Raw genomic sequence first — 15071 nt, 5'->3', positions numbered from 1 at the left:
GGTATTGAATCTTGTACCCCAAGTTATGATTTCTTGTGCAGTGCTACTGCTTTCCTTTTCTTTTTTTTTTGAGTTTTTCCTGTCCGGACTTTGGAACAAACTTCTTATGACCTGCTGTGATTTGTTTCACTTCTCGTTGTCCCCAACATTCCCTTGTATTCTTACTCGAGGGTTTGGGAAATCTGTGCATTATCATGTTATGATCGTATCAATTAGGGTTCCATGCTTCCCTGTTTTGAACTTGATCTGGGAAATCAATAATCTGAGCCCATTGAACAGCATCGGCCCTTAGCAGCTCAAAAAAAAAATCATGTGATTTTACCTTAACGTTAAAGCTTGCAATTGTAGAAATACACTTTTTGTCTTGAAACTATTATGGTCGAGGATTCATTTTTGTTCTTAAACCATTGCTTGTTTTTACTTTTTAGTCTTTGTGCTGCTTCATTATACCTCCTGCCATGAATTCGACTTTGCGAGTGAGTGAATAGAATGAAAATCTAGTTTAGGGGTGTAAATGAAACATCATGTACCCCAACCTTGTTTTAGGTATCATTTGGGGGATCCGTTGGAGAGGAATAAATGCAAAAGCAATCCCCTAAAATAATGTACACCTCATTTTGAAGGACTCATTGGAGTTGCTTTGAAAATAGTGTGTTCAATAAACTTGGGGATGCGGCGACTCAATCTCCAAATCTCTATGAGATATCACATATTTAAGTGTCATCTCGTGATTCTCATTTAAAATTAATATGTTAAGAATAGTAGTATAAATCAACCTTATTGAATGAGCAACTGCCCTTTGGAGTTCATGAGTACAGCCCACATCACCTTAGTATAAAAGTTGTGCAAAGGTACACAATCTACATTGGCATGGGTGCAGTCTACATTATTCTCACAAGAATTTGACAACCGCATAATGAATTTAAAATCTGAAAGGTTTGGTGATCAACTCTTGCCATACAATGTTGCAGCCTGTTTCAGCTATCAGCAAGTGCTATAAGCTGATCGACGACGTTTGGTTCCGCAAGCGTGCTTGTATCCTCGAGCTCATCTAACTGCTTGGAAGCAATTTTTCTCAAAATTCTCCGCATTATCTTTCCACTTCTCGTCTTTGGAAGGCCAGGCGCCCAGTGGATTTTGTCCGGTGCTGCAAATGCTCCAATCTGAAACGCGGAAGAATTAGAGAAGGTGGCTATAGATTACCTCAAGAGTTCCCATGTGTGATAAGTTGTGGATTGCATAATATGTCGAACATCAAACTCCGGCCACAAGGTTACCACCGAGAAAAGTTGACTAGATTATCGACTCAGTTTAAATCATTGCAACTGGGCCATTTTGCTATAGGACGTCAGAGAAAAAACAAATCACGTAGAAACTGTTTCCCGGGTTTGCTCCCATGAATTCTAGGTTGCAGTCCAGCAACCAGGGTAAGAATTAAATGAGTATGCTTAATTAAGCAAGTGCATCATGTACTGGAAATTTTGTCAATGAAAAAGAGAGAAAATTGGATTGAATACAAACCTGCTTCCGCACTGTGAGTGTAAGGCTTTTCCGGAGTTCTTCACTGTAAGGAACACCCTCCACAACTGTAACAAATGCATATATGCCCTGCCCTTTAACCTGACAGGAAAAACTGGAATTAAAAACAAGATATGAATGTTCATAACAAATACCGAATACAAGTAACTCAATCCGCCACCAGTTTCGATCATAAAACTTTAGCAAAAACCCCCACCCCCTACCCCTTCTGTCTCCCCCAACACATGCACACGTGTATAGGTTACCTCATGCTCAACACCAACAACAGCAGCTTCTGCACACTGGGGATGTGAGACTAGAGCAGATTCCACTTCTGCTGTGCCAATGCGATGACCACTGCACATATGAAGAAAATATCTTATGAGAACAAGAAAATTGCAAACAACAGTTGACATAAAATTAACATTCATATCAAGTGATAAGGATGTCAATTTTCCCATGCCGTAAGGAGAAAGATCCACATAAAATATTTAAGGAAACAATGAGAGGCCAAAAAATGGCCGAAATGATATGAAAGTGAAGACTAACAGGTACTGTGGCCTAAGAGACAGAATTGAACACAACAAGAGTGCAGAAGTGATGGATTAGTTTTTGCTTTTGTTGTCTTTGTTTTTCTTGCTGGTAAAATGCAAAAAGAAGACTCCAACTATTTTCTTTAAGGACTCCAGCTAGTTTGCATGAAGATTCATGCAGTCGAGCCCATTTATTTGCAATCAAGGCTGGTTGTTATTCTTGTAGACTACATAAAATACCATATTGTAGCAGATTTTGAGAAGAGAGAGACAGGTTGTAAATTTTTATTGGTATATGTAGAACTTCACCTTCGACTTCAAGCAACATATTGAGTCATATGCTTCTTCAAAAACAAAAGGAAATATAATGAAAGCAAAAATACCTAACATTGATGACATCATCAACTCTTCCAGTAAGCCAGTAGTATCCATCTTTGTCCCTGAAAGTTGAGCACATGTTAATAGGTAATTCATCAATTGCTAACACTCGCTCGCTCCCACACAAATGAGGAAATCAAAACAAATTTACTATTCTTATACACTACATCTCAACTCCAGATCAATGCATTTACATCATCACAAAATTTACATGTTATGCATAATGATGTAATGCTGATTCAACAACAAGAAGCTACCTTCTACAGCCATCACCACTGAAATAATAGCCCGGGAATGGTTGGAAGTATGTGGTTTCATATCTTTCATGATCACCATAAAGAGTTCGGAACGCCCCAGGCCATGAGCTTCTCACACACAAATAACCACTGCATTCCCCTTCAAGCTCAATGCCCTTCTCATCCACAATAACTGGCTGCAAGTGCAACAGTAGGAGAGAACAATGATGCAGTATGGAATTAAGGAGCATGAATATTAATGTGCTTGACGATAACAAGTATGAAAAACCTGTATTCCAAAGAAAGGAAATGTAGCAGAGCCAGGCTTTTGTGGCCAGGCACCCGGTAACGGAGTCATCTGCCATGACACAGCAATGAAGTTATAATCCAGAGTAATGACAACCATAAACACAGCAAACTGAAATCAAGAGTTTTTTCCCAATAGAGATTTTCCCAATAAATTGCATCAATTTGAAGAAGAAAAAGAAAAGAAAATACCATAAAACCACCAGTTTCAGTTTGCCACCAAGTGTCAGATATAGGACATCTTGAATCTCCAACTACATTGAAAAACCATCTGCAAAGAAGTCAAATTATGTTTAAGCATTGATCTTGAATTCTAAAACAGAAGTGTATTGATCAGTTAAAGAGTCGCAGCTAAGAACCTCCATGCGCTTGGATTGATAGGTTCACCTACACTCCCAAGGACACGCAAGGATTTGCGTGAGTAGCGAGTAACATACTGAAAAATGAACGATATGGACAGTTGGCATCAGTAAGCAACTATTCCTTTTATCATCACTGAACCAACTTAGGTTAACGAACTTCTGGGGTGGGGGGACAGGCGGACAGCCAAAAAAGGCCATGGTTTGCAGATGTGAGAGGGAAAAGACTGGTTCAAAAGAAAATATCAAATATCGGCAAATATCAAGCAGATTTTCAAAAAAGATTTTGAAGCCAACTCCATATAGCTCAGCAGAGATATTTTGGAATTGTCATCTTATCTTGATCAGTGACAAACTTAAAAATTCTTAGGCAGAGATTTAAATATCAGTCAGAGAGGTATATTGCCTCATCGCCATCACGCATCAGGGACCGCACCAACGTGGGGGCAGTGTAGAATATTGTCACCTTGTACTTGTCAACAATGTCCCAGCAACGTCCAGCATCAGGATAATTTGGAGCCTGCAGAAAAGCATATACATAGCCTCTATAAACACAAACCCTAGGAACACAATATTGAGGAAATGCATTGAAGTCCTCCATAGAAAAATTTTCTTCTGGTTAAGTTTCTCACAAGATTTTGCAGTACCGCATAAATTCTGTATCTTCTACCAAACAAAAAATCTTGTAATGCAAAATTACATGAAAAAACCAATAGTGCCCAGCAGGCTTGAACTAAATGAGGTAATGTCTTTTAAACACCGAGCAACAACTCAGTGTTTTGAAAATTTTCTTGCATTATCGTCATCATCAAAGCCTTTGTCCCAAACAATATAAGGATCTGCTACATAGGAGAAATGTAGCGGACCTAGCCGACCCTAGCAATAATCATACATATTTGGTTATTTAATTGATACCCGGAAATTTATTAAATTGCATCGTAGAACATAAAAATCAATACAAATATAGTTTCTCATGTGCTATCACTAAATCGCAAAATCAAAATTACTGATTAACAAAGCACTTATACTAGCAATAGATATGTTGTTACATCTTAAAGAAGAATAATCAAATTACTTAACAAATTCTCAGCACATTACCCCTTCAAATACAATAACAGTTGCTCCATTGAGCAAGGGTCCATATGTGACGTAGCTGTGCCCAGTGATCCAACCACAGTCAGCTGTGCACCTGATATAAAAATTTATTACATTAAGCAACAACAAGTTTTGATATAAGATTATGCTACTCTCAGTTGATAGAAGATCCAAAATAATGAGGATAGATTTGGTTAGAAGGATACCAGTAGACATCTGATGGTTTGAAGTCAAATGCATACTTGAATGTTGTTGCAGTATATACCATATAGCCACCAGTTGTATGGAGAACGCCCTTCCAAAAAGAATATATTTGAGCTAACCCAATGGGAGAAAAAAAGAAATGAACATCTCAATTAAAGTACAGACTATGCTGACCTTTGGTTTTCCAGTGCTCCCACTAGTATAAAGCAGAAAAAGAGGATCTTCCGCATCAACCCACTCAACTTTACAAGTATTTGGATATTTAGGGACAACATCCTGGAAGACAGGACATCTCATCAGTAATCTCAAAATGTAATAAGCTCAGATATGCACCTAGAATAAGAGAATGACAAATTTTAAATTCTATCAAGCACCTAATACTTTATTTATGTCTCAAAGGCAGGCTGCCATCAAAATCAAGACTCAAAACTTTACTTCCACATTTGATAAGATACTGCTAATTAGAATATCAAACAAATAATGTTGTGACAGGGATGAGGATGCAACACACATATTCATAAAAGGTAAACAATAATTGTGTACAAGGCTCTCTTAATGGAGGCAAGTTCGTGAAGGGCGAGCTGTAGGCAACCTAACCTGCACCTGAAGAGACTATTTATAGAAATTGAATGCATGACCTCTATATTACCATGAACCAACTTTATCATGAGATCAACGATCCATCCATACCATGCAAATAGATAGTTAATGGCATTTTATAATTCATACACTAACCTGCCACCATTTATCTCTCCCCTCATTCCATTTGGTGTCTTCCCTCTTCATTGCCAATTTGTTTTCATAGGTTAGGCACACATCTGCTCCAATTTTTAAAAAAAAAAGACGTACATTTCTATAGGTTAAACATGTATCACATTGCAAAAAGCATCCATCATTTCTAGCAAAAGAGAATCTTGAAGCAAAGAGATGCATCCATCAATCAAGTAATTAATAAAGAAAAGTATCATATTTCATTGATACATAATCAATGGGATTACATACCTACAGAAACTCCATTTTGGGCAGAATCAGTGAGGGCAGCATCAACTATGTCCTTTAGGTTGAGGAGCTTTGAACCTCTTTTAACTCCATTACAAGTAACTATGACTTTTGGCTTGCAGTCCACAATTCGTTGTCCAAGAGATTCAGCAGAAAATCCAGCAAATACAACCTTATAAAAGCATTAAGGCAGGTAAGAGGCAAAGTATCAAATATAAACAAAAAAAAAAAAAAACAGGGTTTTAAAAAAGAATAAAATGAAGTGCAGTACCGAGTGAACAGCACCAATGCGGGCACATGCGAGCATAGTGATGGGGAGTTCCATTAGCATGGGTAAGTAAATGACAACAGCGTCGCCCTTTCTAACACCAATGTCCTTTAAGTAATTTGCAAGCTACAGATAATAATCAATAACACATGTTAAGACTAAAGATCATATCGGACTATGTGAAAAACATTAAGTGGCGGTAAGACAGCAACCTACCTGGCAAACTCTATCGAGCAGCTGGGAATACGTTAGAGAGCCATCAAAACTAGGTTCATTGCCTTCCCAGTAAAGGGCAATCTTGTCGCCAAGTCCAGCCTCAACGTTTCTATCCAGGCAATTATAACAAATGTTGGTGATACCTCCCTTGAACCACTGTGAAAAATAAGACGAAAGAAGTCTCAAGAACCCATCATTTAAATAAACACAAATCAGAGTGAAAGAGAAGTGAAAAGAAAATAGGGAAAAAGACCTCAATCTTGATGGTACCCTTGGCGACGTCGAGATTTTCAGAGCAGACTGGATGAGTTTGACCCCATTTCTGCTCCCAGTAAAACTGGGAAGCGATATCGGACCAAAATCCAGCTGGATCTTCCACTGACCTTTTATACATCTCCAAATACTGATTTCTCAAATGAAAAGAAGAGTCAAAAGTAGTATTGGTAGCAGCACTCGTTATTCATTTATTCATTCAAACGGGCATCATAGAGGAGAGAAGGATAAAGGGTTACCTGCTGGGGAGAGGAAACGAGGGCCTGGCGCGAGAAGTCATCGCTGGGAAAGACGAGATCATCCTCTTCGGAGGCAACGGCCTCGCCCAAGATCACGGCGTTGAGTTGGGTAGTCCTGCTGGCGCCCGACGGCAGAGTGGACATTGACTCTACCTGGCGCAGGTGATTCTGGGTGGTCAGATTCGATGCCATGGACGTCGACAAAGGCGAATTCAGCTTCTGGCGGATAAGAATTGGAGGCAAAATTGGAGCTTGAATCGCTGCAGACCCTCCGACAACTCCGGTGAGAAGAGGTTTGCCGTTATTATATAATAATGGATACGATGCTGAACCATGTGCAATCATCAACCCCATCGTTGAATTTCTCCTTTCCTTAACAGAACTCTCGGAATCCAATTAATTAATTAATTAATTAAATAAAAAATTTATCTTTGATAACTTTAATAGATGTTTTTCATCATACCACGAGGCACGTACCTGTAGTTTTAGCAACTTAGCACCAGCCACGCAGCGCCGGCAAAGTCTTCTCTTTACCAACCCCCTTTTCCTTTCCTTTCCTTTCCTTTCCTTTCCTTTCCTTACCTTGCCTTTTGTGGGTTGTGACCCGAATTCAAAACCCACCAACTTGTTTATGCCTTGGAGGACGAGTCCCGCCTCCTGAGGATATTCTCTGTCTCTGTCCAGAGACGGAGACTAGGCAGCTGATGGTACGTAGAATCCAAGAAAGGCCGATGACGACCTTGAAAGGTTGAAACTGCTGCTAATGCCAACAAAAGAAAGGGTTGAAACAGCTGATATTACTAGGTGATAATTGATTCAGCACAAGCAATGGAAGTTCAGAAAGCTTTTTATTACGTACACAATTAGTCACCTTCATTGCTCAACTCTCTCTGAAATTGTTTGAACTTTGAAATTATATCAAAGAGAACTAGAGAAGGAAGGGTAAGAAATAAAAACAATAGACCAACTAATTAACGAAGAATTCAACTTTTAATCCAATGTTGCTCTGCAACTGTAACCCCATAGCTAGATTGCAGTTGATTAATTTAAAATAAGAAAGTATTAGGGCGTCTAATTTTATCATAATTAATTCTATTTGAATCCTTTAGCTTGTTAATCACGATTATTATCCAAGTTGACAGTGAATTTTCCCTAACTTGTTCAACACTCCATGTCGGGTAGATATCGAAAGTATTCAAGCTATCAATCAATGTGATGTCTAACATTCAAATCAAAACAACAATAACATGTTAAAAACTATGAATAATTATGTAGTGATCACACAAATCATACTCCTACATGTCTGTGAAGCATTCAACCTATGGTATATATTGCTAGGTGCAAGTATCTAAACATCACCTTTCAATCTCAATTTAGCATCACAACATGCAAATAGTGATCATGTATTTGAAAGCATTAAGAACACCACCAATAGAAACTCAGTCATGGAATAATAATTCCAAATTAACATACCGATACAAGCAATTCGATTTTATCCTCTCAATCTCTTCCATTTTTTCCAGCCGCAATCCCGAGCTTTCCTGCCAAGAAACCCAATTCTTGTTGAACCCGAACTAGCAGGATTGCACCCGTGAAGAACTTCTAGACCTCTGAAATGATTGTGCTGGTGCCTTATGTGTCACAAATTTTCTAGATCGTAAACCTCCATAGCGTTTCCGCAAACTGTAAGTTTTGCAAGAGAGTGGTGTAGGCTGTGTAGCAGAAGGTCTGGTTTAGGGTTTATGCTTTTTTGAAGAAACCCTTGCAGATGAAAGAGGATGAAGAAGAGGGGTCTAGATTGTGTTTTGTTTTTTTTTGAAAAAACATAAAAATGGGTGTACTTGATAATTTTATGTTTTTAACTAGGTTTATAAACAATGAGGTGTACTTAGTTAAATTTTGAGTATATATAATGCTCTTCGAGGGGATGTTGTATTGGTATCTAGTTTTCTTGGCATTGCCACATTATCGTCAGTAGCTTTCTCAAAGAAATTTTTTAATTTCTCAGGATTTTGACAGTTAATTTTTTTTTTTTTGAAAGGTTCACAGACCACACACACCTTAAGCCATGCCCGAGGGGCATGAGGCCACAGCGGATGAAAGAGTTAAATTTATAAACCATGGATCAATTGACAAGATTGATAAAACTCATGGACCTTTAAAAAAGGTTTATTTAGTAACCAACTAATTGGCAATTGATAATTCCCTTAACCATTGAAAATGTGAAAAACAATTTGTCTCCACATGCCAACCCCACCCCATAATGGGCCCGAGAAGCCCAGTCCAACAACCGACCCCCACAGGCCCAAGATGAACCAACCATAAGCCCATAACCATAGGAAAAACAATTGCTAATTGTTAGGGAGTTTGACCTCCCTTATATCTTCTGGTTCACTTCCACATCTAGATAACGTGAGACGAGTGTGTAACGTACCCCTACGCTTCCGAATTGACAACCTTGACGGGCGACTACTGTGTCCTATGATCCACACAAGTAGCCCTTTCCAAGCGATCCAGCCCAACCCATACTAAGATGGAGGGAAGCCTACATACACATAGATGGATTGCTCCCATACCAAATATTCAACAATTTATCCATTTTGGACCCTTGCCCTCACATATTTATCATTTATATCTCCTTAGGCCCCCCCTCATATGAGCCCGGGGAATTTAACGATAAAAAATGTGACACTTTTTAGATAAAACTAAAAGAGGAAGCTTTTGGTTCAGTGACTACTGGGAAGTCTTCCTCAGACTCAGGCATATATAACAAGAAGAGAAACCAAATTGATTTCTGGGTTATCTAGATTGAAGAGAAGAGAAGATGGGGGGGAGCAGTGACCCCAATCCGGAAGGATCAGACGAGCAGCAAAAGCGATCGGAGATCTACACGTACGAGGCACCCTGGCACATCTACGCCATGAACTGGAGCGTCCGTCGCGACAAGAGGTACCGCCTCGCCATAGCCAGCTTCCTTGAGCAGTACCCTAACCGCGTCGATATAGTCCAGCTGGACGACTCCACCGGTGAAATTCGCTCCGACCCCAATCTCTCCTTCGAGCACCCTTACCCGCCCACAAAGACCATCTTCATACCCGACAAGGAATCTCAGAAGCCCGACCTCCTCGCCACCTCTAGCGACTTCCTCCGAGTCTGGCGCATCTCCGACAACCGTGTACACCTTAATACCATCCTCAACGGCAACAAGAATAGCGAGTTCTGCGGCCCTCTCACCTCCTTCGACTGGAACGAGGCCGAACCCAGGCGCATTGGCACCTCCTCTATCGACACCACTTGCACCATCTGGGACATAGAGCGCGAGACTGTCGATACCCAGCTCATCGCTCACGACAAGGAGGTCTACGATATCGCCTGGGGCGGCGTCGGCGTCTTCGCCTCTGTCTCTGCCGATGGGTCTGTAAGGGTTTTTGATCTCCGAGATAAGGAACACTCCACCATCATCTACGAGAGTTCTGAGCCAGATACAGCCCTGGTTCGCCTCGGCTGGAACAAGCAGGACCCCCGGTACATGGCCACCATCATCATGGACAGTGCCAAGGTCGTTATTTTGGATATCCGCTTTCCTACACTTCCTGTGGTGGAGCTGCAGAGGCACCAGTCCAGCGTCAACGCCATAGCCTGGGCTCCACATAGCTCTTGTCACATCTGCACTGCTGGCGATGATTCTCAGGCACTCATCTGGGATCTCTCCTCCATGAGCCAGCCAGTAGAGGGCGGATTGGATCCTATTCTGGCCTACACTGCAGGAGCTGAGGTTGAGCAGCTGCAATGGTCCTCTTCACAGCCCGACTGGGTTGCCATCGCCTTCTCCACCAAGCTTCAGATTCTCAGAGTATGACATTTCTTGGTAGGTCGCCTCTTTACTGCGTCTGCCGATACTAACTTCGTTGTAGCTCACCTTTTGCAATCCACCCACCATAAATTGTGGATTCTTGTTTGTAATTGAATTGTGCTACCTCTTCCAAAGACTAGAAATTTCTTGTATTGAACGACTTTTAGTTATATGTACCAATTATAGTTTTAATCTCAATTTAAAAATTAGTGAAGCACCTCCTTTTTTTTGATTGCATCTGCTGGCTGATTTCTATTGCAACTGCTGCCATTACCTTTGCTGTTCATGTCTGTCATGTTCTTTAGTGAGCAAGATGCTTCTATTTTTTAGCGATATGAAATCAATATGAGCAACAGAATTTATTTTTGGATTGCTCAGCTGTAATGAGGGAATTCAAAGGTGGGAATGCTGTATAGCCATATAGGTGTTTGCCTTGAAAGGTGGGAATGCGCCTGATCATTTTTTGTTCTTCTCTTGTTGTGATAGATTAATTTGGCAAAGTTAAGGACCCCTAAAGGCTAAATCTAATGGCATTCAATACATCAGGTGTAAGTTCAATATTGGGTTTGGCTTCAACATTTACTTTTTAGCTACAATAGATAAGGTAGGGATATCAGTTACATGTTTTTGCTCATATGTGGCTATGGCCAGTGGACCGTTCACAGTTGGTTGGAGGGGAGCTACACTGCAATGTGATAGCAATGCAATTGCAAGGATAAGTTGGAGGCTGAAAGATGGGTTTGATAAGTAGAGCAAGGGTAGAATGGGGCTCAGGCCCTTGCATTAGACAGTAGATCCCATATCCTACTCAACCGGCTTTATTATCAGAATCCATCCAACCTTTGTTGTGTAATATTTGTTATAATACTGCTTTCTGTAATCCCTGATCGGTGACCTTACAAGTACTTAAAACATAAAAGGGAAATACTATTTTTGTGCCTTCACCTTTTTTTCTCATCATAAAAGTGTTAATCCTAAACATTTTGGCTTCCGCTAAATGAATCCATCAGAGACTTCTGGTCGGAGCCACAAGATGGTATCTGCTGGCCTTTTGTGTATTTGGCTTCCGCTACATGAATGCATCAGAGACTTCTGGTCGGAGCCACAAGGTGGCATCTGCTGGCCTTTTGTGTACTGGTCTGAAGCTACTCTCTCTGTTAATATTTAGTTGCTGTCTTCTTTTTCTTCTTATCTCTTCCATCCATGCCTGTTAGTCTCTCTTCTCTTTTCATCATCTCCCGCTTGATTTTTATCATTCCTCACACCTGCTCACTGCTAGCAGCTCTACTTTGGTTTTTTGATAATTGTTGAAAAAAATTTGATCTTTATGTTGTAGATTCTCAAACCATTTTAGGCTATTTTTCCCCATCTCATTCTCATCTTTGATCAGAATTTTTCCTTCGGGGAGATCGAATAGTTTTGGTTCTTATCCTATCTATCTATTGTGTAATTGTCATGCCTAGGGTCTAATTGTCGTGCTTAGAGTTTGATTTTTGATATGATTTCTCTCCAGTCTCATGCTTAGGGTGTAATTGTCATGCTTAGAGTTTGATTTCTGATGTAATTTCCAGTGTTCCAGATATGACCTCTTGGAGATCATGGGTTCAAATCTCTCTTTCTCCTTTTGCTCTTGCAAATAAAGACAAGTACAACTGGGAAGGATGAAAATTTGAGAGTGCTATATGTATTTTGAAAGTTACAGAGAATTGTAATAGTTTTGCCAGGTGAAGAAAGATGAAATATCCCATTAACTATTGACAATCTGCCAAATGGGTTTTTTTCTTCTTCTTTTTTTTCCTTAGATACAAGGGACTATAAATAATAAAACTAGACAACTGGGACAGCAGAAAATAACCCAAAACAATATAGGCCATCCAATCAAATCAAATCCAAGTCTCTCTCATTAATGAAATTGTGAAGAAGTATATTTCTTGGTCCAGTAAGGAAAAAGAAACCAAGGCTGAGGCCCAAAAGACAGCACAGAATGGAAAATGGAGAAAACAACCGCAGCCATACATTGCATGAGAGGCTATCCAATATCCATAATCTCATCCTCTCTTAGAAAATTTTAGTCCATTGCCTTGTCCACTGCTACCAGTAAGTGGCTGCTACTCCTTAATAAAACTAAAACTAAACCTCTCCCTCCCTCGTTCTCTCTGGGTAGTCAGTACTCAGTACCATCACCATTTTTATTTTCACTCACTTACTACAGAACTCGTGGCTGTTGCTACTATGGCTTCGGCTACTCTTTCTGTAGCCAAACCATCCCTTCAGCTTCAGGTTCTCTTCCTGTCCATGAATAATTGATTCTCTCTTTCTTCATCTATCTTTAATTAATTTGTTATTAGTGTTTTTTTTTTTTTTCATTTTGTCTTGTTTAATTTGTTTGTGATTGTTGTGATTCAGGGAAATGGAAAGGGATTTGCAGAATTCTCAGGCCTCCGCAACTCAGCAGCTTTCCTTCCTTTTGCTAAAAAAACCTCTGATGACTTCCTTTCAGTGGTTGCCTTCCAGACCTCCTCTGCTGTAAGTTTCAAACTTCCATTTTACTGCACTGTTACCTCTAATTGTAATAGTGATTTCTGATTGTGGTGAAATGATGTTAAATCAAATCATTTGAATAAAGAAAAGAAAGGAGAGTAAAGATTGACATCATCTTTTGATTATTGATGATACCACTGCACACTCTGATCAGTCTGTCTTCTGATATTTGTGCTTAGGACAATGGTTTCTCTGTTTCTAAATACATGCAAAACTCTGTCATTTATAGTTCAATAGAGCTTAACAACAGTTTTTGTCCATAATCAAAGTTTTCCAAGGTTGATGGGAAATGAATAATAATTGGGTTTTATCTATGTTGGAATCTTTACAAAGATGGGAAGCAGCTCTGGGGGATATAGAAATGGTGTAGTGGAGGCAAAGCTAAAGGTAGCCATAAATGGGTTTGGTAGAATTGGCAGGAACTTCTTGAGGTGTTGGCATGGCCGCAAGGACTCTCCTCTGGATGTCATTGCCATCAATGACACTGGTGGCGTAAAGCAGGCTTCCCACCTCCTCAAGTACGACTCCACCCTTGGCATCTTTGATGCCGATGTCAAGCCAGTTGGCGACGATGTCATCTCAGTTGATGGCAAGCTCCTCAAAGTAGTTTCAAACCGCAACCCTGTCAACCTCCCCTGGAAGTAAGACATATTAATCTCTTCCCCATTTCATTTCTAGTCGCTATTTGGGGATTTGTCATTACATGGTATCGAACTTATGAAATTAATTTGTACTGTGATGATGAAGAGAAATGGGGATCGACCTGGTTATCGAGGGGACTGGTGTGTTTGTGGATAGGGAAGGAGCCGGCAAGCACATTGAGGCAGGAGCCAAGAAAGTTCTCATCACTGCCCCCGGGAAGGGTGATATCCCGACCTATGTTGTTGGTGTGAATGCTGACACATACAACCCTGATGAGCCCATCATCAGCAATGCTTCTTGCACCACTAACTGCCTTGCTCCCTTTGTCAAAGTTCTTGACCAGAAGTTTGGTGAGTTCTGAGTAGTCTCTTTCCGAACTCTTCCCCCTTTTAACTTCCATTATTGCAACTCTGATCAATCAAAAACTCTGATAGTTTAACGTCATGGCGGAGACAATTGCTTACTTGCCAACTTTTATTGCAGTAAGGATAGAATAGAAAGAATATCCACATCTATACTGGATGCTAAAGGGAGTAACTAGAACAGAAGTCTGTCTTCTTGCTGCTGAATGTTGTAATTTCCTTTCCAAGACATGATTGTGCTAATTTGGGATAGAATGAAAACATATATAATATTGCAGGGATCATCAAGGGCACAATGACTACAACTCACTCGTACACCGGTGACCAGAGGCTACTCGATGCAAGCCACCGTGACCTTAGGCGTGCACGAGCAGCTGCTCTCAACATCGTTCCAACTTCAACCGGTGCTGCAAAGGCGGTGGCATTAGTCCTTCCAAGTCTTAAAGGCAAGCTGAACGGCATTGCCCTGCGCGTGCCAACTCCTAATGTCTCAGTTGTTGACTTAGTTGTCCAGGTTACCAAGAAGACCTTTGCTGAAGAGGTAAATGCTGGTTTCAGAGAGAGTGCTGACAATGAGCTGAAAGGTATTCTCTCTGTCTGCGATGAGCCCCTTGTTTCAGTCGATTTCAGGTGCTCCGACGTATCATCAACTGTTGATTCATCACTGACCATGGTTATGGGGGATGACATGGTTAAAGTGATTGCTTGGTATGACAATGAGTGGGGTTACTCTCAACGCGTTGTGGATTTGGCTGACATTGTTGCCAACAACTGGAAATGAGCAAAGAGTAGTTGAAACAATCTTCAAATGTAATTTTTTTTTTTTTATTTTCCTACTTTTGTTCCTTGAGATTTAACTCTTGGGTTTCTATTCTTGTCTTTCTATTGTATGAAAATGTCCTGGAATTATATCTTCTACTTTGCCATTATCCAAAAAGTCTTTCTTGATCCATGTCCAAGGCAACCAAACTGTGTGTTATTTGATAAGTTGATTTTCATTCCATTCACTTTTCTCCCTTCAACTAACAAGTAATGTAGATGTAATAGGC

At 40.3% G+C, this 15071-nt stretch overlaps 3 protein-coding genes across 4 annotated transcripts; 2 read left to right on the top strand and 1 right to left on the bottom strand.

The window, feature by feature from the left end:
* Positions 1-750: 750 nt before the first annotated feature.
* LOC119993640 (acetyl-coenzyme A synthetase, chloroplastic/glyoxysomal) lies at positions 751-8403 on the bottom strand. Its single transcript, XM_038840840.1, has 20 exons — positions 8098-8403; positions 7102-7381; positions 6625-6996; positions 6366-6515; positions 6113-6268; positions 5900-6022; positions 5632-5800; positions 5365-5447; positions 4804-4905; positions 4632-4720; positions 4429-4519; positions 3737-3850; positions 3331-3407; positions 3164-3242; positions 2955-3023; positions 2687-2862; positions 2435-2491; positions 1785-1875; positions 1522-1620; positions 751-1163 (listed from the first exon to the last, which is right to left on the bottom strand). Exons 3-20 carry the CDS (start codon positions 6976-6978, stop codon positions 978-980), a joined length of 2265 nt encoding a protein of 754 aa, XP_038696768.1. The 5' UTR covers positions 6979-6996; positions 7102-7381; positions 8098-8403; the 3' UTR covers positions 751-977.
* An 891-nt stretch (positions 8404-9294) lies between these two features.
* On the top strand, positions 9295-11468 carry LOC119993626 (WD repeat-containing protein LWD1-like). Of its 2 annotated transcripts, XR_005466552.1 has the most exons (3): positions 9295-10492; positions 10964-11023; positions 11128-11468. XR_005466552.1 is itself a non-coding variant. In XM_038840828.1 (2 exons), exon 1 carries the CDS (start codon positions 9449-9451, stop codon positions 10481-10483), a length of 1035 nt encoding a protein of 344 aa, XP_038696756.1. In that variant the 5' UTR covers positions 9295-9448; the 3' UTR covers positions 10484-10492; positions 11128-11468. The 2 variants fall into 2 exon arrangements, 1 of the variants encoding a protein (XP_038696756.1); XM_038840828.1 differs by lacking the exon at positions 10964-11023.
* A 1103-nt stretch (positions 11469-12571) lies between these two features.
* Positions 12572-14951, top strand: LOC119993625 (glyceraldehyde-3-phosphate dehydrogenase A, chloroplastic-like). The gene is made up of 5 exons (XM_038840826.1): positions 12572-12757; positions 12884-13003; positions 13352-13659; positions 13766-14010; positions 14301-14951. Exons 1-5 carry the CDS (start codon positions 12710-12712, stop codon positions 14801-14803), a joined length of 1224 nt encoding a protein of 407 aa, XP_038696754.1. The 5' UTR covers positions 12572-12709; the 3' UTR covers positions 14804-14951.
* The last annotated feature ends 120 nt before the right edge of the window (positions 14952-15071 follow it).

The sequence above is a fragment of the Tripterygium wilfordii genome, chromosome 23, assembly GCF_013401445.1.
Source record: "Tripterygium wilfordii isolate XIE 37 chromosome 23, ASM1340144v1, whole genome shotgun sequence".
In the NCBI taxonomy this organism is placed as follows: domain Eukaryota; kingdom Viridiplantae; phylum Streptophyta; class Magnoliopsida; order Celastrales; family Celastraceae; genus Tripterygium; species Tripterygium wilfordii.
The sequence above is the reverse complement of the archived record's forward strand: the minus strand, read 5'-3'. Positions and strand labels throughout refer to the sequence as shown.

Coding starts and splice junctions, on each gene's coding strand:
- LOC119993640 (XM_038840840.1), bottom strand. CDS start 6,978: ATGGGGTTGATGATTGCACATGGTTCAGCATCGTATCCATTATTATAT. Junction 4,520..4,631: donor AAACCATCAGATGTCTACTG/GTATCCTTCTAA, acceptor TTTTTATATCAG/GTGCACAGCTGACTGTGGTT. Junction 3,243..3,330: donor ATCAATCCAAGCGCATGGAG/GTTCTTAGCTGC, acceptor ACTTCTTTGCAG/ATGGTTTTTCAATGTAGTTG.
- LOC119993626 (XM_038840828.1), top strand. CDS start 9,449: ATGGGGGGGAGCAGTGACCCCAATCCGGAAGGATCAGACGAGCAGCAA.
- LOC119993625 (XM_038840826.1), top strand. CDS start 12,710: ATGGCTTCGGCTACTCTTTCTGTAGCCAAACCATCCCTTCAGCTTCAG. Junction 13,004..13,351: donor CCTTCCAGACCTCCTCTGCT/GTAAGTTTCAAA, acceptor ATCTTTACAAAG/ATGGGAAGCAGCTCTGGGGG. Junction 14,011..14,300: donor AGTTCTTGACCAGAAGTTTG/GTGAGTTCTGAG, acceptor ATAATATTGCAG/GGATCATCAAGGGCACAATG.